Source organism: Scleropages formosus, chromosome 3 (genome assembly GCF_900964775.1).
Source record: "Scleropages formosus chromosome 3, fSclFor1.1, whole genome shotgun sequence".
Lineage (NCBI taxonomy): Eukaryota > Metazoa > Chordata > Actinopteri > Osteoglossiformes > Osteoglossidae > Scleropages > Scleropages formosus.
The window spans coordinates 35,150,330-35,172,095 of NC_041808.1; the positions used below are offsets into that span (position 1 = coordinate 35,150,330).

A 21,766-nucleotide genomic window follows, 5' to 3' on the forward strand; every position below is an offset into this window, starting at 1 on the left:
AGGGGAAGTACATTGCTCGAGGGTCACTACACCTGGGTGGGGATTCGAACCTATGACTTTTAGGGCTACAGGTAGCAGCTCAAAGCCCGATACTATCAGCCTCAGTCAGTGCCTTCATCTTATCCCTGTGTACTTCAAGTTTGTTGTTATGGAAAAATTGCATACATGTTAGGCATTTGTTGGATAGACTTAAATAGGAAAACGGAAATAAAGATAAATACGGTGTGACGCCCCGTTGATTCCGTAGACGTTAGTAATAATAAAATAATCATAAGAAAAATTTTAAAAAAATACTGATTCATGTATTTTATACGGAAGCCCCTGAAGTGCAATGAATTGTCATTTTCCGTCTACACCTTGTACACTTTCCGGTGGGAGGGACGTCGCGGCGCGCTCCCGACGCTGAACAGCTCGAGATTCGTAGCGGCAGGTGCGGGAGCGCGCACGTCGCTGTCAGTTACATGAGGAAATGTAGACGGGGAGTTTATGAATTTATCAACCGCACAGAGACGAGAGACAAGAGAAGTGGACATATCCGAGAAAAACGGCAACAAGAAGAGAAATCAAAGGTGCCGAGTTAAAACATTAATAAGTTCCGCGGAATCTCGGAAGGAATCTAACATGATGGAGCACGACTGTACGATGCCTGTTCCGGGCCGGTAATCAGCTCGTTGGGGCATCGCTTTTCCGCCTTGCTCTCTCTCTACTCCCTGTATCCGTTATCTTCTCGATCGTCTGCTCTTGAGTCCACCCCCGGCAGAGACATCAAATACTGCAGCTGTGGGAGAGATCGTGGGGGGCCTTGGGCGCCCGGGCGGAAGCAGCACGCTGGACACTGCGGCTGTAGGTGAGTAGGGCCGGCTGGGTAGCAGGAAAGTTCGAGGCTTCGGCCCGAGGCCTAGGCGGACTGGGTGTGTGGGGATGGGACACACGACCAGATGCACGGCGGGTTGTAAAGATCATGTGCTGAACTGAACTGGGAAGTCGTGCGAGGGCTGCGACAGGAGGATGTGAAACCTTCGCGATCTCGGCGATCTGTCACGCTGCGCCATGAAGGCAGGCGTGGAAATGAAGCGTCCTCTCACAACCGCCTCTTGGTCAATGCGCAGGGCGGCTCGCGCGCTCGCCGGGTGGCTATTGTTAGCGGCGCGCCTCCGCCAGGCTCCGCGCGCGCATGAGCGGTACCTGCGCCGCCACCGAGGATCTCCTCGCTGTTCGGTTTTCGTACAGTACAAGCGTGTCATTGTCGTGTTATTATGAGACTTGAGCACTTAGCCGAGTCCGTTTCCACGCATGAGGGGTGTGAGGCGGCGGAGGCTCGTTCTCGCGCATCAATGATAAAACAAAAGAGTGTTAAACAGACAGAGTGTAGAGGAAAAAAATGACAAAAAAACGAGTGAACGTAAAGTGGGAATCATAATCATGTTTGAATCAGTCATGTTTGAAGAAAAAGCAATGTGTGAACACGTCGTGTAAACTATTAACAGCAAAATGGTTTGTGCACGTCGAGAGTCTGAAGTGCACACATAGCAGCTGGAGCGAATAAATGTATATATAATAAAAACATAAAAGGGTGTAGGCACTTGAGTAAATGTATTACTTTAGCGCTGCATTTTTGTGTCATTGTTAAAGTGTTTTTTTTTTTTTTTTTTGCTCCATTCGGCCCGTGGATGCGAGCCGAGTCCGGGGTGGAGCTCCGTCCCCGAATCATCATGTGTCAAACATGGTACATGTTCATGTACTTCCGTACAGGCCATGTTTACACCCTTTAGTGTGAATTGTGGAATGCTCTTGAAATAGTTCATTCATTGTATTCACAAGTTTGGCCTACAAAAGTGCTGGACTTCTGCACTCTAGTTCGACACTTCCTTTATAAAGTTTATACACCAATATGTACCGGCAAGTAAACTGTGTGAAGTGCTTTTTTACTGCAGTAAAGTGTGTATCGTTGTCGGACACGTCGTGTTTTCAGGCAAGGTAAATACAGTAGACTGAATGGTGACAGCATGCTGCCGTGTGTGTGTGTGTGTGTGTGTGTGTGTGTGTGTGTGTGTGTGTGTGTGTGTGTGTTTGTGTTTGTTTGTTTGTCCTACAGAGAACATCAGTGTGAGAACTTCCTCTCCCTCCATGGCCAAACCACTGGATCTATTTATAATGTAGGGAAGTAAGAGGCGACAGCAAAGGACTTTGTGGTGGAATATCTTCAAAAAAGGTCACGACGTTCTATTAGCAGCACTTTCTTTTTTTATGCTGTACAGATTGGAAACAGTGCGGTACATGTCACATTCCACAGGATTAATGTAAGTTTCATAATCTTTTCAGAACTGCATCAGCTGTATGAGCCATGCAGCTGTACTGTACTTTGTATTGTTGGGATGATTCATTTATTCAATTAGCATTCACTTTTACTGTACATACTGTACTTTTCAGAGTGACATAGTGATTACTGTATAGTGTACAGCTGGCATCTCTCTCCAAGGTGATTTTCAGTGCTAAATACACTGCAATAAACTTGTTTCCATCATCACCACCCACCTATACACCAGAGCTATGTAACAGACACACACTGCAGTTTAGAGTCACCATTTCACCTGAAGCACACATCTATGCATATCTTGAACGGTGAGTAACGCCTGGGTGGTGCGAGAGGACGTGGGTTTGTTCCCCACTCAATCTGTGTGCAGTTGGCATGTTCTCCCTGTGTCTGCGTGGGTTTCCTCCCACAGTCCAAAGACATGCTGTTCAAGTGGATTGGTGACACATAGTGTGAGTGACACAGAGTGTTTTCCACTGATGTATGGATGAGTGACCCATTGTAAGTGATGTAATCTAACAGTGTAAGTGACCCTGGTGAAAAAGGTGTGGGCTGATAACACTCCATAGCGTTCACTAGAAGTCGCTTTGGAGAAAAGTGTCTGCTAAAATGAGGTAAAGTAAACGTGACATAACACGGAGAGAACATGAAAACACTGGGAACAGAGACTGAATTCCCAACCAGTCACAGCCCAGGTGCTGTGAGACACCAGCACTACCTACTGCACCACTGATTTGAATATGCAGTGTGAATATCTTTATTAACCTTCTTTTAGCATGCGCCTTTGTCCAAAGTGATGTACATGTCAGGCAAGCAGTGTTGCAATGATTTACCAGTTTTATGCAACAAGGAATCATCACCGTATCAATTCAGGGTAAATACCTTGCTTAAGGGTTCTTCCCCTTCCTATTGTAAAACCACTATTCCACCTTCCGTCGTAATGCACTATGACACATAACCGTAGCTGGATGCGATTGTCTGTCTTGGATTTGAGTGAATTTTGCACTTTCCTAATTCACTCATGGGCTTCAGTTTAGCACACTCATGTAAACTGTGCAGGCATTACTGTTACATGGTGATGCCGCTGTACTTACAGCACCACTCAGAGTGGGGCTACGTATAGAGCAGCATTTTGATTTCTCTTTTTGTTCTTGCTCCATACATTCAAGATACACAGGTCAAGATGTTATCCCCCATGCATGTTAGTCCAACCACCATCATCATGAAGCCTCGGAGAACAACGTCCAGCATTGCCAGCATATATCTCCATGACTCATAGAATTTACTAATGTACCAGAAATTCATAGTGCTCAGAACTACTCACTGGGTCTTGTCCTTGATCGGGGAAGTATGGCTGCAGGTATAATTTGAAAGAAAAGTGCTTGCGGTTATTGTACATCAGCGCCACTGTAAATCTGATCTGTTCGTCCTGTGAATTGTACGACTACCTGTAGAAATGCTCTGTGGACAAGGAAGTAATTGTTTTCAAAAGCACAATGTTCTTGTATTTAGTGCCGGGTGTGATGTGTGATCACTGTGACATTCTCAGTGTATTACGTTGTTTATTAGGCTGGTGGGTGACAATGCTTGGGGGCAGAAACTTTTAATTTTAAGGCCGACACCTGAAGCCGAACACTGAGTTCCACTGTTAGTCTTACTTGGTCTGCTAAAAGATACTTGTAAAAATGGTATCATACAAATAACAACATGATTGCCCTTCCTTTTTCTCTTTCTCAGGCAGTGGCAGTAAGAAGCAGCCATGGCTGAGATCACTGCCCTCACCCCTTCTCCTCCAGGACTGGGTGAATCCCACATCTCTCCCACCCTGCCTAACCCCTCAGAGCTGCACCCTCATCCAAAATCCCCTGCAGAGTCATCTAAGCACTCCCCTGTACTCAAGTCAGCCCTGTATGGGGACTCCTCTGTGGTAGGACCCTTGAGAGGATTAAAAGAGACCACACCGGATGGCAAGGGACCACCTCCTACTCCTCCAAAACCTGGCCACATAAAGCTGAACCGGGAAGGTGCTTCTGGATCGGAGTCGGGACCTCGTATTCCAACATCTCCACTGGTTGGACAGGGTGCCTGTCACCCTGGTAAGGGTGCAGAGGTAATTAATGCACAGCAGGTGGATCTCCAGATTGGGCATGAGATTGTGGGGGTCAAAGCAGAGATACAAAGTCCCTCCCCCAACAGTAATCCCAATCCCAGTCTCTCCCCAAATGTGACTGCGAACCAAGGCCCTAATCCCAGTGCCGATGGCCAAGTCTCCGGTGCCCCTGAGACTCTCCCCCCGCAACTTCTAGTGAGCACTGCTCCAGTGACAGGTACAGCTACCGCTGAAGCACAAGCGCAGCAACAGGGTCACGACCCCCAGGCAAAAGCACTGGCCACTCCCAAGAAGGCAGAGCACCCTGTCTCTGCCAGAATGGAGCTTCCTGGGAGCCCCATCCCTATTGTCCAGGAACCAGCCCCTGCTGCCTTTATGCCCAGCCAGCACCCCCGGCCAGCTCCGGACACGCTTAGTTACTTGGAATCTGCCAGCCTCATGTCGGGGACCTTGGAGTCCCTGTCAGGCCTTGGCGAGGACAGCTCTGTGGGCTCTGACTCTGAGATCAATGGCATGGTGTTCAGGCGCACCGACAAGTACGGCTTCCTCGGGGGGGCACAGTACACAGATGGCAGGTGAGCAGGTTCAACTGTGCACGCCCCTTCTCGAAAGCCCGTGTTTCCTCTCCCATCATGTTGTGTCCAGTTGGGAATGTGCGAGTGCTTTGTGGCAGGGTGCTGGTGTACAGTTTATAGTGCCACACTGAATGGGACTGGCAGGAGCTAAACACTTTCCACTCGTCCATCCTTATTCTTTGTCATTTCCTCACCTTTCCTTCTCAGTCGTCTCTTTCTGTTTGTCCATGTGACTCCAGTTTCAGCCTACTTCCTGCAGTGACTCAGAAGGTGCTGAGACCAGATCTTTTGAATCACCATGTACCCTGTTTTGCCCCTGCGTCCACACGCAAAAGGGTGTCCCCCCCGCCCCGAGTGTATTCACGATTTATCGATCTCTAAGCTATAACATTAACATTTCCATTAAGCCAAAATACGCTACCACTGCACCATTCCCCAACGCATTGACATGTATGCGGAATGTTCAATACGTGTGTGTGTGTGTGTGTGTGTGTGTGTGTGTGTGTGTGTGTGTGTGTGTGTGTACATTTATTCATTTAGCAGACGGTTTTCTCCAAAGTGACGTACATCTCAGTGTGTACATGTGCGTGTTTCACTCTGTGAGTGTTGGGTGTAATAAACTGTTTCCCCCGTGTGCCAGCGAGCGGGAGTTAGGGGTGGATGTGGCGAGGCAGAGGGAAGTGAAGTGGCTCGAAATGTTCCGCAGCTGGGACAAGTGGGTTTTGAGACGCTTCCCAAAGGTACCATCTCTTTTCCCTATGACTTATAGGCCTGTGCAAGGTGTGTTGTGTGAAGTGTTTGTTTTGAGGTTCTACAGAGTGTTATGTATCCATTGCTCAAAGATCTAAATGAGCCATCTTATCTTGATCTTGTGTATTCACTTAAGCACACCAGTAGTAATTATCAGGTGTGTGTGCGTGCGCATGTGTGTATATGCATGTTTGTCTGCATGTATGATATGTGTGTGATGTAATAATGTTTATTTTGCTGGGAGTGTGCTCCAAATCTGACTCTCTTTTTTGTGTGTGCGTGCGTGCACGTGGACATTGACCCCAGGTGAAGATACGTTGTAGGAAAGGCATCCCATCGTCCCTACGGGCCAAGGCCTGGCAGATGCTCTCTAACAGCCATCAGCTCCTGGAGAACAACCACGGCAAATTTGAGGTACGGGTAGTGGAACCCTGCTCTCTTACTTATTTTACCGTGGTGAAGCATATCTACATACGGACAACTGATATGCATATAATCAGTCCAGCAAACAAAAATTTTGGTAAGTGGCATAATGTATAGTAAGTAACAGAAAGCCTCTTAAGGTGAGGAGTGTTGCTTCTAGTCCCGCACATCCCCTTGAGGCCCATGTTCCAGACACTTCCAGTCTGATACTGAGTCACGGTGAAGGAGAGACCGAACATGCCCTACTGACACAGCACCGGCTGCAAAGCTGCATGAGCACCAGGCTGACTGCTAACCCCCATGTGACTCTCTGAGGACCAGCAACAAAAGGAAGGGGGGACTGTGTGTGGCTGGCTCTCGTCGCTTGCATCTTGTGATGGTGTGCCTGCCTCCAGAAAGCCCAGGTGCTTGGGGCGCTCCTAATCCTCTTACTGGAGTCTCTAATCGGGGCCGTCTGCTGTCGAGATCTGGCTGCCAGTGGAGCTGCTCTGCAGCAGCATGTCGTCTCCTTGAAGCCAAAGCAACAGTGGCTCTGGTCCCAGCGCACTCCAGCACCCCAGGTCCTACCTTGACAAGAGGCTTTGAACTTCCAGAAGAAGCACACTTCTCTAAACTCATGTCCTTTTGTACCCTCTGTATTTTACACAAGCCCACGTGACGGACATTTACTTTCTGCAAACTGCTCACAAATTAAAATGCATTTAATTTAGTTTCACATTTTCACTCCCTCTGCCTGCTTTGAAGTATACCTTTTGAGACCTTGTCCTACACTGTGGTGTTTTTGTTGTCATGATGCGAGGCAGTAGGTTGGGGTTAGTTGTCAGAGCCATTGCTTTGCTATCCTAAGGTCCCTCCTGAGAATACCAGACCTGCTTTATTACCCTTGGTCAAGGTACTTCACCTGAATTACTCCATTTAAAATCACCCACATGAATAAATGGGTAAAACATTTCAAGTAGCTTATTGTACAAACCGAACATTGTCATTTGTTTTGGACAACGGTGAGAGACAAATGAATATAAAAAGCAATAGCATGAAGTGGAAGAGTCTTTTTAGTGTAAATATTCATTTATTGACCTCTGCAGCCCTGCAATAGGACTAGGGATTATTGATAGTGAGCGTGTATGTGTGTGCGTATACTTTAGCCTGTGCTCCGTAGAGAGAACCTGTTAACAGGTGTGTTGACTATTCTGATACTTTTCTCTGCCATAGGAGTTAGAGAGGGAACCGGGAGACCCGAAATGGCTGGACATTATAGAGAAAGACCTGCACAGACAGTTCCCCTTTCACGAGATGTTTGCTGCACGAGGTGGACATGGGTAATGAATCAAGGCCACATCATCCTTTAGAATGTGTGTTGTGTTCCCCCAGCCACCCCCGCTGCTAAAGCCTGCAGAATCCTGTTACTCTGTTGTCATATTACAAATTGTGTTCATAGTGGGATGCTAAGTGCCTTGAGGACAGGTCTTCCTGAGTGAGAGCTCTGTCTTCCCATTGTGTGTCTCAGGCAGCAGGACCTGTACCGAATATTGAAGGCCTACACGGTATACCGGCCTGATGAGGGCTACTGCCAGGCACAGGCACCAGTGGCCGCTGTGCTGCTCATGCACATGCCTGCAGAGGTGAGACTACATCCAAATAAGTAGCTGTTGGTTATTACTAATGATATTCATTAATTATCTAACAAGTTATGAGCTGCAGCTAACATAGTGGTCACATAAATTAGTGAAGTAGAAGAGACTTTAACTAAAGGCTATAGGTCCCCATCCTTTGCTCTTGTACCCTTGATGAAGGTACTTGTACTGTTAACATAAATACCCCGTTATACAGATAGATTTGAAGAACAGAAATACTGAGATATTCAACAAAAATATTAAATTCTGTGCACATTTCTTTGTAGTGTCTTGACAGCAAGTGCAGAAACATGGCTAATAATAGCTGTTTGCTCTGCTGTATTGCTGAGTGGGTTAACCACTTCTCCCTTTTTATCTGTGTTTCACAGCAAGCTTTCTGGTGTCTGGTGCAGATCTGTGAGAAGTATCTCCCTGGTTACTACAGTGCCGGCCTGGTGGGTCTTTGTATATACACACACACACACACGTATACACACGTGCATTCTCATAATTCAAAGCAATACATGCTGCTGCCCTAGATTCTGCCAGTAACCGTTGTTAACACTCTCACCTGAATGCCTTTGTATGTGTCACTGGCCCTGCTGTGTCTCGTCAATGTCCAGTTTGTCCACGCGAAACAAGTTATCTTTTGTTTGCCCGAGTGCACAAGGCTGCTTTCTTTGTTCAAACTTTTATGTTAACACAATGTAACCCAGTGTCTCTGTCACAACAAAGAAAGTAGTTTAAAGGCAGCCAATTTGCCTGTTGGAATGAGTTAAGTTGACTTTCACAAAGCGAAAGATGCTTCACTGGCAATATGTGATACAGATCATGCAATACATGTGTATTTGTCTGTTTGACAGTGTGTAATGCCCAATCAGTGAGGTTATCACTCGGACATGCGTTCTGGTGTGTTGTGGTTTAAGACATCTCCCTCCTCTCTGTTTCAGGAAGCCATTCAACTTGACGGGGAGATTTTCTTTTCTTTACTGCGACGCGTCTGCCCAATGGCTTACCGCCACCTGAAGAAGTTCAAGATTGACCCCATCCTCTACATGACAGAGTGGTTCATGTGCATCTTCTCACGCACTCTTCCCTGGGCCTGCGTTCTGCGTGTCTGGGATATGTTCTTTTGTGAAGGTCTGCTTCCCCGCCTTAGCTGTTCATCCATTGACTGGTTTTACTGTGTTATGCTCAATTGCGGCGATCAAGTGGATAGTCACTGTTCGGCAGGCAAAGTCATGATATGCATGTACACAAGCGAGAAACGACAAAATCCTTCACATTTATAGGAAGTTTATTACATGAAGAGTTTATTGCTGGTGTTTCTGAATGAATATGTAGGAGAAATGAAACTGAAACTTTGAGATGCAAGACTCTCATCTGTTTTGCTGTTCCCTTCAGAGCCTTGTGTCTCTTCCTCCTTGTCTACTTCTTCCTTTTACTCAAAACAGAGAAGGATCTTGTACTGCCCTCTCCCTGTTCATATGTGCCAGAGTTTCATTTTTACATGTTGACACAGAAAAGGAAAAACCACCTTAAAGCCTAATTTACACTGTCACAGCTACTATAGCGTAATTCCAGTGACATAAATTGTAATGGTGTAACTTTTTGGTTTTTTGCTTCCATTAATATTTGGCCTCCACTCATTCTGTCCAGTTGGAGACAGTCTGGGCTTCCCTGTATTTATGCAACACTGCGATTTCTTGAGTAGTTTACCTCCAACCACCAACTTTTTCTCTGTCGCTGTCAGGTGTAAAGATCATGTTCCGGGTTGGCCTGGTGCTGCTGAAGCAAATGTTAGGTTCTGTGGACAAGCTGCGGGAGCTGCAGGGCATGTACGAGACAATGGAGCGTCTGCGGAACATCCCTCCAGAGACCGTTCGAGAGGATGTGCTGGTGCAAGAGGTGGGGCAGGCTCTGGGGGAGTGGGGCAGAGCAGTGGGACCTTTTGTCATACTGAACAGCCTCTTGATGTCTCTGTAGGTGACATCTCTGGCTGTGACAGAGGCCCTCATTGATCGGGAGAGCAATATTCAGGTGCGCAAGTGGCGGGAGTCACGAGGAGAGCTGACCCACCAGCCCCGCCGCCGGCTCCACGGCACACGTGCCATCCATGAGCTCAAGCACCGTGCTGCCGCCATTAGCTCAGGCGGCAGCTTCTCTTTCTTGGGGGGCCCTGCCCCACCACCCGGACCCCTCAGGGCATCTTCCAGCCTTCTGTCCCTGCCTGGCTTCCGCAAATCCAAAGCACCTTTCTTGCCAGTTGCCAAGAAGAGTTCCCCCACAGAGGTCCGTGGCCTTGATGTGGCCTCACTGCCACCTCAGAGCCCCACAGGGAGGGTGCCACTACCACCCATCTCAGGAACTGCGAAGCCACATGTTCCACCCACCACAAGCCATGCAGTCAGGTCAGCACAGAGCTCCACTCCTGGCTGTACCAAGAATCCAGCAGCAGCAAGAGAACAGGATAATCAGAGTGCCCCCAACAAGGGGCCTACTCCACCTCAAACCCTCTTACCTGCCCCCATAGTCATCTCTGAGCAGATTACTCCAACCATACCATCCCCTGCTGCCAACAACATGCCTCTTCCGCCTGCTGTTGACAGTGCACGCATAGGCACTGCCACAGGGGGTGCCCCTGAGGAGGAGGGCAAGAAAAAGAAGAAAAGCAAAGAGGACAAGAAGAAGAAGGAGGAGGAGAAGCAGAGGGCCAAGGAACGGAAGGAGAAGGAGAAGCAGGAGAAAGATAAGCAGAAAAAAGAGAAGGAGAAGGCAGAGAAAGAGAAGAAGAAGGAGAAGGGAGGAAAGAAGAAGGAGAAGGGAAGCGGTAGTGGGGAGACAGAGGAGAAGAATGGAGGCGCTGCACCGAAAAATTTGCCCTAGTCTGCAGCGCGATACTCCTCTTTTCTTTTATGCAGGAAGAAAGGGGAGGGCCAGGAAACTGGGTCAACAGAGCAAGGTGACCGAGGAGAGGGAGAGCTAGGCCGTTGTTGAAGGGACAGGCACAGTTGGCATAGTGTGTTTCATTTCGGTCACTGCACGACAGCTGTCAATAGCTGCAGACAGCTGCAACGTTAATAACTGGATCATAATTTATAAAAATACATTGTTTGTCATGTTGGCTGTCACTTTAAATTTTTCACCTGATAACACAAAATTTCTTATTATACAAGGATTGAACCCAATGGTTCTGCACAACTCATTAGTTATGATAATTTAGTTTTTTCTTTTTTAAGTAGACTTATTTGAGGAGTGAAGTGTACATACAAGAAAGAAACAAAATTGATGCTCCGTTTGTGACAATTGTTTGTAAATAGACTTGTCTATTTAGTGTCTGAAGGACCCCACTTGCCCTACTACATCCTTCAATGGTCTGTCCTCTGTGATGTGTAGGTAGGCCAGTCAGTCATTGAATCGTAATGCATAAAAGCCTTTGCGACCATAGCAAGGCTCACAAAAGCCCATGATACCACTGAAAATAATACTGGGTGTGTGGGAGGTTTATATTTATTGTACATCTGTGTGTGTGTCCATGTTTAGTGTTTTTGTAACGTCGTGCAAGTCTGTGAGTATTGTGTCTTTCATTCTTTTTTCTTCATGGCCTTTTTTCTATTTTACCTTTTACACCTGCCCAGTGATACTGTCTGTGTGTGTGTGTGTGTGTGTGTGTGTGTGTGTGTGTGTGTGTGTGTGTGTGTGTGTGTGTGTGAGAATGAGTAAGAAAGAGGAATTGGGAACAAGACTGGAGTGTGTGGATAAGTGTTTACGTGTGTTGTAGCCAGTCGTAGCAAATTTTAACAGTTGCGTTATCTTTTTAATTAAGCGTTGTTCAATGGGCAACATTTTGTTTCTGTTTACAGGGCATGTTGAAGAAAATAATACATTTGGCCTATAATTGTTTAGTTGTGGTTAGGAAACCAAGTCAACTTCCTACATATCCTTAATTTAAAGGATTAAGAAATAACAGAATCCAGAAATCTTTGGGCTTATTGATCTATCATCCTTGTGTCTTTCTTAGAGCTAATGTCACATCGATTACTACATCTTGTATCAAAAATCCAGGTCTGAAATTGAACCCCATGTGTGCACTGACATGAGATGAGCACACTGGATCTTAAGTGTTTCACTAGTAAGTCAGAACTGCCAGTTAATATGAGAACCATCAGTGTATGAGTCATTTCGCCCCAACCAACTGTCTGAGCATCACTAGGTATTATTCTCATTTCATGCAAGTTTGTGGCAGTGTGAAAATGCTGCCACTGTGCAATTGTTGGCTATGAAGTATGAATATTATTGTAGTTTCAAATTTTGTTTACTGTTTACTCCAGTTGTTGGAAGGGCAACACGATTGTGAGCACTTCTGCTGATTTTTGAATTGACTGATGTCCAGCTCATTTCAATTACAAACCAGCACTCCACCAACCTGTGCAATCTAGTGTTCGAGCTCCAGCTTTATTTATTGTAGCATTAGCTTCCAACTGACACCTTGGGCTTGTAATATATACTTTCAGTAATTTAACCAGATATATATTGTACATTATTCTGTTGTTATTTTTGTATGCTATTATGAAATGCCTGGATGACTGGAATGATGGCAGGCCCTGAGACTCTTCTCCCCTAAGGTTACCCCTGGACAGGTCACCTTCTGTAAATGTTCATACACATCAGTTTCATCTGTATGTTCTCAACCCCTCCACCTCCCCCATCAGTTCATGTGCACTGTTAATTCTGAGGCGGCTCTTTCCGTTTTGCCTTTAGGAGCGTCATGCCTGACTGACTTGCGTGAAACAGCAGAAAGACTGTGAGAATCTCATAAAGGGCAGGGACAGGGATATGGCCACATGGTTTGTTGTTGCTCAAGGAGGTCTTTTCTTTATCTTTGTCCCTTGAGCTGTGATAGGTGTTCTGATGGCTTCTGTGTGGTAGTTGACCATTAAATGTTGTAGTTAAGCACAATGTATATCTTCTTGCTTTAAGCTTCCAACAGCATTTGAACAGCTGTCCTTCCATTTGAATCAAAACTACATGAGTTGAGTGTTGTACTGGGTTAAAGGATATTATGATGAAGTGTTTTGAACTTGCATTCAACTCTGAGTTATTTTTTTTACTGTACAGCTTAGTGAAATTTTTTATGATGAGGTGAAGAGACTGCAGGCACATGGAAAATATGTTTTGATATACACTAGCAGAGCAAGTCTCTGCTTAGGACAATGGCCGTCATCTAACTCAAGACCCTTGAAACGTCAAAGCATCGAACTGATGGAAAACATGTCTATTCCAGTTCACTTTGACCACTATTCTTAGATCGCACTTGTTGCCATGGTTATAACTGGTTTGGAGTTCACATTACCTTGGCAGTATATGAAAGAAGTGACTCTATAAGTTGCCTGATTAAAATACCATAGCCTGTTATGTGCTGTCATACTTTTACTTAAAGGTGATTTTCATACCGTCAAAACAATGAGACAAGTTTTAACCTTGAACTTAATCTGGAATTTTATACCTTACACCTGTCTTTTTAATCAACTTCCTTTACCTAGGGCTACGTGTGTCAGCAACATATATTAATCTGCAGACCACGTTAGTGTTGAGTTTAGATGTTCCTGCAACATTTAATCAAACATAGTATGGAAAGAGATGTAACTATACATGTTCCTTTTTGGGATTGATCTTGTATTATCCATATTTTTGCATTGTAAACTACATGCCATAAATGTGTGATAGCTGAGATATAGACTAACCTTTAACTTATTTACAGTGATTAGATATTTGAACATGTTTCGTAGAGGATCTTCAGTGTCCAGGAGTTGTGTTAATGCCAGGAATTGCTAACTGCAGTGACACTGATAGTTTGTACTGTTCTTCTGAGTTCAGGTTGTGAGAAATTTGCAGATGATCTTCATCACCCTCAAGTGTCGTGTTCTCAAGTGTCTTTCGTGTTAGTATAGCTTAATGTGTGCAACTTGTCCCGTGTTGTCTGCATCCGCACGGTCACCCTGTTGCAGCGACACATGGTGTTCAAAGAGCTACAAACAAGAGGAGAATAATCCTCTGTCTATGCACGCCCTGTGATTACGCCATGTGAGCTGTGGGTGGAACCCAGTACCTGCAGTGCTGACACTCCCTGGAGGGTGGGAATCCCAACACTGAATGTGACTATGCAAACGAACCAGAGCCGTGACTCATGCAGCCAACGCTGGGCCTTTGGCAGAACTGCTGTTGGCTCTGCTTCGCTGGTACTAATCCAGAGGGAAGGTCCAGCAGGCCTGAGCTCCTCACCCTGCTATACCTGGAGGGACTTGGGTACCCACTCTGTCATCACACCCCTCCTTTAGTATTAATTACCTCCTGTGTTTTTGCAACTGTTGCAATTGTACTCATTTTTCATGACCAAACATTTCAGCAGTTTCAAACAAATAAAGGTTTATGCAATGATTTAAACGCTAAAGCAAAGCAAAGTTGGAAGAAGCAGAATGTGGATCTGTGTTTTGGGGCTAGGGACCAAACGACAGAAAATAAAACAACGAACTGGAACGACTCAAATATTTTATTTTTTAATTCATTCTTGTATGTATTTTGTTTTTAGATTTTTTTAATCTTATTTGTTATTTTGAATGTTTTTGTTTAAGGGTTTACAAGAGACCACAATGATCCCGAACAAAATAAAATCAATTAAATCATTCCTTAACTAGAAGAAAAAATGTACATATTCTTACATTGTGATGATAATAATTATCAAAATATTAATGAATAATAAATTATTATATATTAATGTATAATCTTGGTGCTGTGATTGTTGGAATTTACTGTAAACATTAGTGCAGATTTGTAGGAAAGCTCACTTTAGTGACAAAGAGCATTGCCTTGGATTAAAAAAACTCTGAAGACTTTGCATGTGCATAAGGGGACTGTGGGCAAATTCGACATGTAACAGTATCTCTGCAATGGCACTTGAAGCAGGTTAGGAACCTGGAGTACTTAATGTTACCAGTAATATGAGTAGTGTGAATATTTCTCTGAATGAACATGCTTTTTTGGCAGCTCTGTCCTTGCAGTTTGCATTGGGCTGCCGGTAGACGGTGCTCTCTATGTTTGTGTACTTGGCTGCTTCTCTGTGTGGAATTCAATTCAGTTCCATGCTGAATGGCACACTGGTCCATGAGCAGAAGAGTTTATTTTTTTTTTTTTCCGTTTTTATTAAATACAGTTCTTTGGTTTTGTGTGTCTTATAGGCCAGGTTTAGACAGACTGGTAGAAGTTGAGGGGGTTGAGAGGGAGACTCAAAGGGAGCGAAGATTGCATGTTCTCTTTTGCCCGTTTGTCTCTCCCCCTCTTTCATCATCATCATCATTCTCACTCACTCACTCACTCTGGATCTAGTCATCGCTTTGAGGACACTAGACCATGACCCCCCCCACACACACACACACACACACACACACACTCACACAGACCCCTCTGCCCTTCTTTCTCTCTGTTCCCTGAGTCGGACTGTGCCTGAAACTGGAAGGCAGGAAATGTTCTCTATTGTTGAATCAGATCCATCACTTGTGTTTCTCGACCTGGGATTCATTGTACGTTGCAATGGCGAGACACCTAGTGTTTCACCAGCTTGGATTACATGTTTTAGCTGAGCAAAATGTTCATGCACACCAGTCTAGTCAACTATCACCTTACGGCTGGTGTTTACAGAGAGAGAAAGAATGATGAAGGGAGGTACAGAGGAAGATGAGGAATCTAAGGGAGGGAATGAGAGAGAAAGATGGAATCACATTATTTTATTGAAAATACTCCCATTTTCCTCTACACTCTCACTCATGTACCCAGAATGTCCTGAGCTCTCACACGGCATCCCGATGAATGAGACAAGTCTTTGTGAGAGGGAGAATGCGGAGGAAGCAAGAAAGTAGGGGTGGTGAAGATGTGAAGGATGCGGGTTTTCATCATCTTGCTCATGTCCTCTACTCCTCCTTTTCCTCTCCGTGTGTGATGACGTAACATATGTTCTTGTAGTCTACGTTGCCGGCCACATCTGGGGGGAATGCAGCCCAGAGGTTCTTCATCTAATTAGGGAGGTCAAGAGTGAAGATAATCGGCACCACTGAGAGCAAGGACAAAGGACAGCCCGCTATGAAAGCTGGATCAAGTCTAACTTGCTTTCACATAGCTGAATAAAAAACTCTTTAGGTGATGTGATCAGGGACAAAGAAGAAAACTAAGGGAGTCAGCATATCTGTAGAGAAGGCACTTCTATCCAGTCGCTTCAGCTGATACAGGACACTGCTCTGCGAGTTGTTTGACCTACCAAAGTATTTTCGTGCATCCCCCCCTCCTCATCTTTCTCCAGTGGTTCCTGTAGCTACCTAGATTAAGTTCAAGACTCTGGTTAGAACCTACAAAACCATCAACGGATCTGCTCCCTGATATCTACAAGACCTGATCACTTGCTACACCCCAACAGACTACTACGCTCCTCCACATCTGTGTACTTGGTGGTCCCATGCATGAAAGATCCTCACGAAGGTCCACAAGCATGAAGGTTTTCTGTTGTGTGGGAATGACCTCCCCCTCTGGCTCGGAACGGCTGAATCTCTCACAACATTCAAGAAGTGTCTCCAAACACATCTCTTTCGGACTTACTTCTCTCTCGATATCCAATTTGTTCTATAAATATGTAGTTTAAAAAGCCCCTATATGCACAACTGGTATCATGTATGCTGGTTTATACAGTGGTATGTGGTAAATGGATTCTGCACTAAGATCTCTCCTCCTGTTGATCTTGTTGATCCTCATGTTGTTTTCTGAGATCTACGTCACTTTGGAGAAAAGTGAATAAATGAATAAATGTACATGTACAGTAGGTGTAATGTCTCACCTCCTCGGCTGAGAACCTATCGCACTGAGTGGTCAGGAGCTCCTCAAGGCTGAAGAGAAGAGAAGAGAGGATTCACACTTGCAATGACAAGTACTGTATGTTCACACACTGATCACTGCTTTGTCCTTAAGTCTTGATGACTTGGCGTGCAATTTGTCATTGACACCTTTGTAAAATTTTGCCTATGAGCTCCTTAATGGCACACCTCATATTGGTGCACTCCCAGAATAAGTATGACTGTCTACCTTCTAACCACATTCATATTTCTGTCTCTGAATGTACAACATAGTCAACATGGTTACAGCTCCTAATCAACAGTGGACATGTGTGTGAAACGCAGCATACTCACAATTCCTTTTTGATGGCACCGGTGTTGGCAGGGTCTAGGACCTTGAAAGCGCTCACGATGACGTCCTCAGGGTCAGCACCTGGCAGAGAAAGTGAAGGAGTCCCATTTACACCAGCATAGCTGAGGAATGAGCACTTTTACCGCATTTGTCACTGTCGGGCTGATCCAATGTCACGAGATGGAGATGAGAGGGCAGGAGACACACCCTTCAGCTTCTCGCCAAACATGGTGAGGAAAACGGTGAAGTTGATAGGGCCGCTGGCTTCCTTGATCATGGCTTCCAGCTCCTCATTCTTCACGTTCAGTTGACCTGGAGGGTAGACATGAGAAACACCAGAATGCATAAACCCCGTTCGTGTGAGCGAAGAAGTGCAACATTGTGCAAAACTAAGGCCTTGCTGTCCTTTACTTGCTTTTGACACATTAATTTCACTTAAGCACTTCTAGATTAATCAAAGATGTGTCTAACCCATGGAGGACAGCACGTCCTTCAGGTCATCCTTGCTGATGATCCCATCTCTGTTCTGGTCAATAATTGTGAAAGCCTGGAGATGGGAGAGTTCATCATTCAGTCCACAGGAATTACAGTCCAGCACATGTGATCATTTCAGTTGCCTGACCCTCAAGCTTTTTGTTGCTTAAATGCTGAGAAGTCCTGGATGTTACTGATAGATGACAATTCCATCTGAATAAAAAGTCTGCATAATGGCATTTTTCTGAATTCATTTTAGAAGTCGGTTGATGAAAAAAGACTATCCTGAAAGTGAGGAGGGGGGTGCAGTGGTGCAGTGGGTTTGAACAGGTCCTGCTCTCCGGTGGGTCTGGGATTGGAGTCCCGCTTGGGGTGCCTTGCGATGGACTGGTGTCCTGTCCTGGGTGTGTTCCCTCCCCCTCCAGCCTTGTGCACTGTGCTGCCGAGTTAGGCTCCGGCTCCCTGCGACCCCGCATGAGACAAGCGGTTTCAGATGATGTGATGTGCGTGTGTGAAAGTGAGGAGTGTTTTGAGGTCTGTGGAAAAGTCTGTACATTAGCGCACATGTAGAAACATCTGCCACCATGGGTTCACCTTCCGTCTCAAAGCTGTGAAACCCAAGATGACAACTCTAGCCTTGGACTTAAAAGGCAGCTGGTGTCCCCAACCCCCCTCCATATATACATGTTAAAAATGGTCCCAAGTGCCAAGTCAGACATTCCCTCAAAGACACTTCAGAGGCAAGTATTACTTACATGTGTTCTCCCAGGAACCAGCCCCTATCTCATGTACACACACACAGTATATTCTCCATTTTCTCCTCCGGGCAGCAGTAACAGCACTCTCATGCAACATGATCACCTTCGGTTCACTTGCGCTATAGATTTATAAGTTAGTATATCGAGTTCTCTTCAACAGAAGCTCAGAGAAGGGGGAGAAAAATCCAAGACCTCCGAAAAGGGTTTGAAAGAATCACGTGTGAGAGTTGCGGTTACTCGCCTCGCCACAGTAGCAGCTGCCATGGAGTAACCTGATGTATTTCAGTTTCCAGGGACCGATTACATTAGGTGACATGCTGAATTTACCCACGAGACCTCAGTGAGATGCTGTGCATTTTAATTGCCGGTAATGAAGAACATTGTAAAAGCAGCCTTGTGGAAACTGCTAATCACATGGTTGAGTTTGGCAGTTCAGTGATGATTCATGAGCTCCATGACCTTTGGCCAGTTGGCACCAGGACAACAGGAAGCATCTTACCCAAGTGAGAAGGAAGAAAGAAAGACTCTAAGGGACTGTAGCACACAGGTTTGGTGGGGAAAAGTCAGTTCCTACCTCCTTGTACTCCTGAATCTGGCTTTGCTCAAACATGGAGAACACGTTTGAGGAGCCGCCCTCAGCCTGCTGCCTCCTCTTGGCCTTCTTGGGCGCCTTTGGGAAGGAAATGTGTGCAGAGGGTTTTTAGCAATGGGGTCTCACTGAGACATGTGGAGGACACTCAGAGGCGGTTAGAGGCTCCAGAGTACACCAAGAGACGGGTATGATAGACACACTTCCCAAAGTGGCCCTAATCTGACCTGTGAGCAAAGAGTTAACAACTTGCACTAAATGGCATTAATTACACAGAAAGGAAATCCAGTCTTACAGCATATTTTTCCATTTAATTTTAACCGACCCCCATACAGTGGAACGTCTGAAATGAGGAAAAAAATTAACTCAGTCAATTTCAGTCACTGTGTGAAAATGTCTTATATCAAAAGACTGAAATTGGAACAAAGTCTATAAGGATTTCAGTCATTTCTGAAAATGTACTAGCAATCCTGCGCAATATTTTCATACTAAAACCAATATTAGATTACCAAAACTTCACTGAAATAATTTCATTATGATAACTCAATTGAAAATATGAAACAGTGGCTAAAGGGTGATTCTGCCTAAAACTGTGATATTGGGAAGAATCGGTTGATAAATTTTTTACAAATCTGCTGCAGCTTTTTCTTCATTTAAATGTTTGTGAATTTTGTATGAAATTTCTTTTATGTTAAATACATGTGTAGTCCTGCCACAGGCCTGTTGCTTTGATGGTACAAGGTCCTAGGTTTCAAACGCCACTTCTGCTGTACAGTGATCATTTACCTCAAAGTACCACAGTAAGTATGAGTTAAACGAGTCACCAAAGATATGGTGGTAAATTTTGAAGGCATTTCAGTGCATTGCATTCCCCAAAAAATGTAATTTCTTATAATTACAAAACAAGACCTACAGCCAAACTCCAAATCCTCTCTATTATTAAAACTATAATTGTTTTACTATGGTATTATACAGTAATTTTGGAGTTATACATCTGATACATTTTTGCTTTATTATACCTAAAAAGGTCTGTCTTGTCTTAGAAAAAAATATAAATGTAGCCATGAATTGAGAAATTAAAATGGTATGTCAGAAAATGAATCCATCTGAATGAAAGCACAACTTAATAAGCTCATGTTCTGGATAAAATATTTAAATATATGCAAGAATTAAAGGGTTAAGATGTTACTTTGCAAAACAAATTAATTTCTCAGAAATAGACAAATATTAAGAACTGCTAGAGCAGCTGATAGTGTAGTGGTGAGAATTGCTGCCTTTGGACCTGTAGGTTACAGGTTCCAATCCCAGTTACAGTACCCTCGTGTTTGGTAATTGCTCTGGTAAAATTACCCAGCTTTGTAAATAGCTGCAGGTACCTTAGCAATGTAAGCACCATGTTAATGAGATGTTAGATTTTACTTTCTTTGTTTGTGAGGAAAACCCAAGTGGTCACTGTGACTTTGCCCATCACTCCAGGACGATCCAGAGGTTCCTGTTGGATGAGGAAGCAGAGGATGAGCATGCAAAGAGCCCCAAGCGGTGCTACTCACCATTTTGAGATGGAACTTGGAGTTTGGAGAGTCAAGCAGAGAAGACTATAGGATGCCGCATGAAAGGCCGCTTCTCCGGGGCTTATATAGCGGAGTGGAGATGCGCTAACTATAGCCCCATGTCAAGTTTGGCAGGGAAATCTCACAGCTGTTCAGAAATAGATCCAAGTGTCTTGGAATGAGAACAACACGATACTGAGATCCAAGCCACCCCTGGTTTAGTGTCATGTGTGGACTAATATGGGTATGGGCTACATTCTGGCTCTTTCTCCCTCCTGTTTGCTGCTCACTCTGGAGCACAAGCATTTCTTCTGTTGTGTTCAATATTTCCCATGTTGACACACAAATGTGTGATTCTACATCCATGGCCACGCTTCACTCTGCATTGTACTGGAGAGATTGTTTAGTTCCATATGGCCAGTTGCCTTCCTATGTACTTGTTCTGTAGCCCCTACCCGACCGGACCTGACACTCTTACTACAAACCAGAGTCATTTTGTTCCATGTCCTACCACGCTGTGGTAAAACAGCAATGGCGAACTGCATATAATAACTTTAACTTCCATCTTCACACGGGACAAATAATTCCGAGTAACGTATAACAACATTGAGACAGTTTTCAGATGAGAATCATATCCAAAATGTTGGTGTTTTAATCTCTTATTGTCATAACAAAGCATGAGTTTGACCATTTTAATCACTCTTATTGTACTCAACACGTCAACATATAATCAACATCTTACTCATGACATGAGCCATTGTTCTTGGCCGCCTCAGATGATCACACTTGAGATTCTGTTTCAGAAAGATGGTCGTGCTCAGATGTTCTGGAGGAAAAGCAGGAGGTAACCAGATGGATAGAGATGCCCCTCTGCCATCATGAAGATATGAATCAAGGACAGATGATTCCAGAAGAACTCTATCTATGCAGTGGCCAAGTCGTGTTCTGAAAATTTCCATGCCATCATTTCTATTACATTTTGACCCCTGGGGCCTATGTCGTAAGGTGGCAATTGGAGGATGAACGAAATGTAATGCAATGTGTAAAAAGAGGAATTGCAGCGTTTCCTGCTCAGATATTTAATGCACCCTGTTGGTACAAAGACTCAGTCGTCATGCACACTTTGTGGGTTCAAGAGAAATAAATAAAAAGGTGCGCAACCTCAAGATGGAGACGGTCATGAAAGTAACTGAGGCATTTCTCATTGCAGAGTGACGGTGACTTAGTGTCCGCATTTCAGTTGGGCTTAGACTATAGGAGCCATTAGGCCATTGGAAATAGATACAGTATGAGACCCCTTTCATTCCAGCTCACGCTCAGTGTGTGTGTGTGTGTGTGTGTGTGTGTACTAGTAGCTCTCGTACTTTTTCAGGGGACGCAACTGG

The 21,766-nt window shown here is 44.8% G+C and overlaps 2 protein-coding genes across 2 annotated transcripts; one reads left to right on the forward strand and one right to left on the reverse strand.

The window, feature by feature from the left end:
* Nucleotides 1-310: 310 nt before the first annotated feature.
* tbc1d10b (TBC1 domain family, member 10b) lies at nt 311-14,441 on the forward strand. The gene is made up of 10 exons (XM_018732758.2): nt 311-847; nt 4,052-4,999; nt 5,640-5,739; nt 6,056-6,163; nt 7,385-7,491; nt 7,680-7,794; nt 8,175-8,240; nt 8,736-8,925; nt 9,539-9,693; nt 9,772-14,441. The coding sequence occupies exons 2-10, from the start codon at nt 4,074-4,076 to the stop codon at nt 10,669-10,671; spliced, it is 2,667 nt and encodes an 888-aa protein (XP_018588274.2). The 5' UTR covers nt 311-847; nt 4,052-4,073; the 3' UTR covers nt 10,672-14,441.
* Nucleotides 14,442-15,420: 979 nt separating this feature from the next.
* Nucleotides 15,421-18,867, reverse strand: mylpfa (myosin light chain, phosphorylatable, fast skeletal muscle a). The gene is made up of 6 exons (XM_018732710.2): nt 18,817-18,867; nt 17,482-17,557; nt 17,218-17,322; nt 17,013-17,091; nt 16,664-16,712; nt 15,421-15,851 (listed from the first exon to the last, which is right to left on the reverse strand). The coding sequence occupies exons 1-6, from the start codon at nt 18,850-18,852 to the stop codon at nt 15,750-15,752; spliced, it is 447 nt and encodes a 148-aa protein (XP_018588226.1). The 5' UTR covers nt 18,853-18,867; the 3' UTR covers nt 15,421-15,749.
* Nucleotides 18,868-21,766: the final 2,899 nt, after the last annotated feature.

Excerpts from the sequence above, each read along its gene's own strand:
- tbc1d10b (XM_018732758.2), top strand. The coding sequence starts at position 4,074 with ATGGCTGAGATCACTGCCCTCACCCCTTCTCCTCCAGGACTGGGTGAA. Across the intron at positions 7,795-8,174 it reads TCATGCACATGCCTGCAGAG|CAAGCTTTCTGGTGTCTGGT; the intron begins GTGAGACTACAT and ends TGTGTTTCACAG. Across the intron at positions 9,694-9,771 it reads AGGATGTGCTGGTGCAAGAG|GTGACATCTCTGGCTGTGAC; the intron begins GTGGGGCAGGCT and ends ATGTCTCTGTAG.
- mylpfa (XM_018732710.2), bottom strand. The coding sequence starts at position 18,852 with ATGTTTGAGCAAAGCCAGATTCAGGAGTACAAGGAG. Across the intron at positions 17,558-18,816 it reads AGATTCAGGAGTACAAGGAG|GCTTTCACAATTATTGACCA; the intron begins GTAGGAACTGAC and ends TCCCATCTCCAG. Across the intron at positions 17,323-17,481 it reads GGACGTGCTGTCCTCCATGG|GTCAACTGAACGTGAAGAAT; the intron begins GTTAGACACATC and ends TCTACCCTCCAG.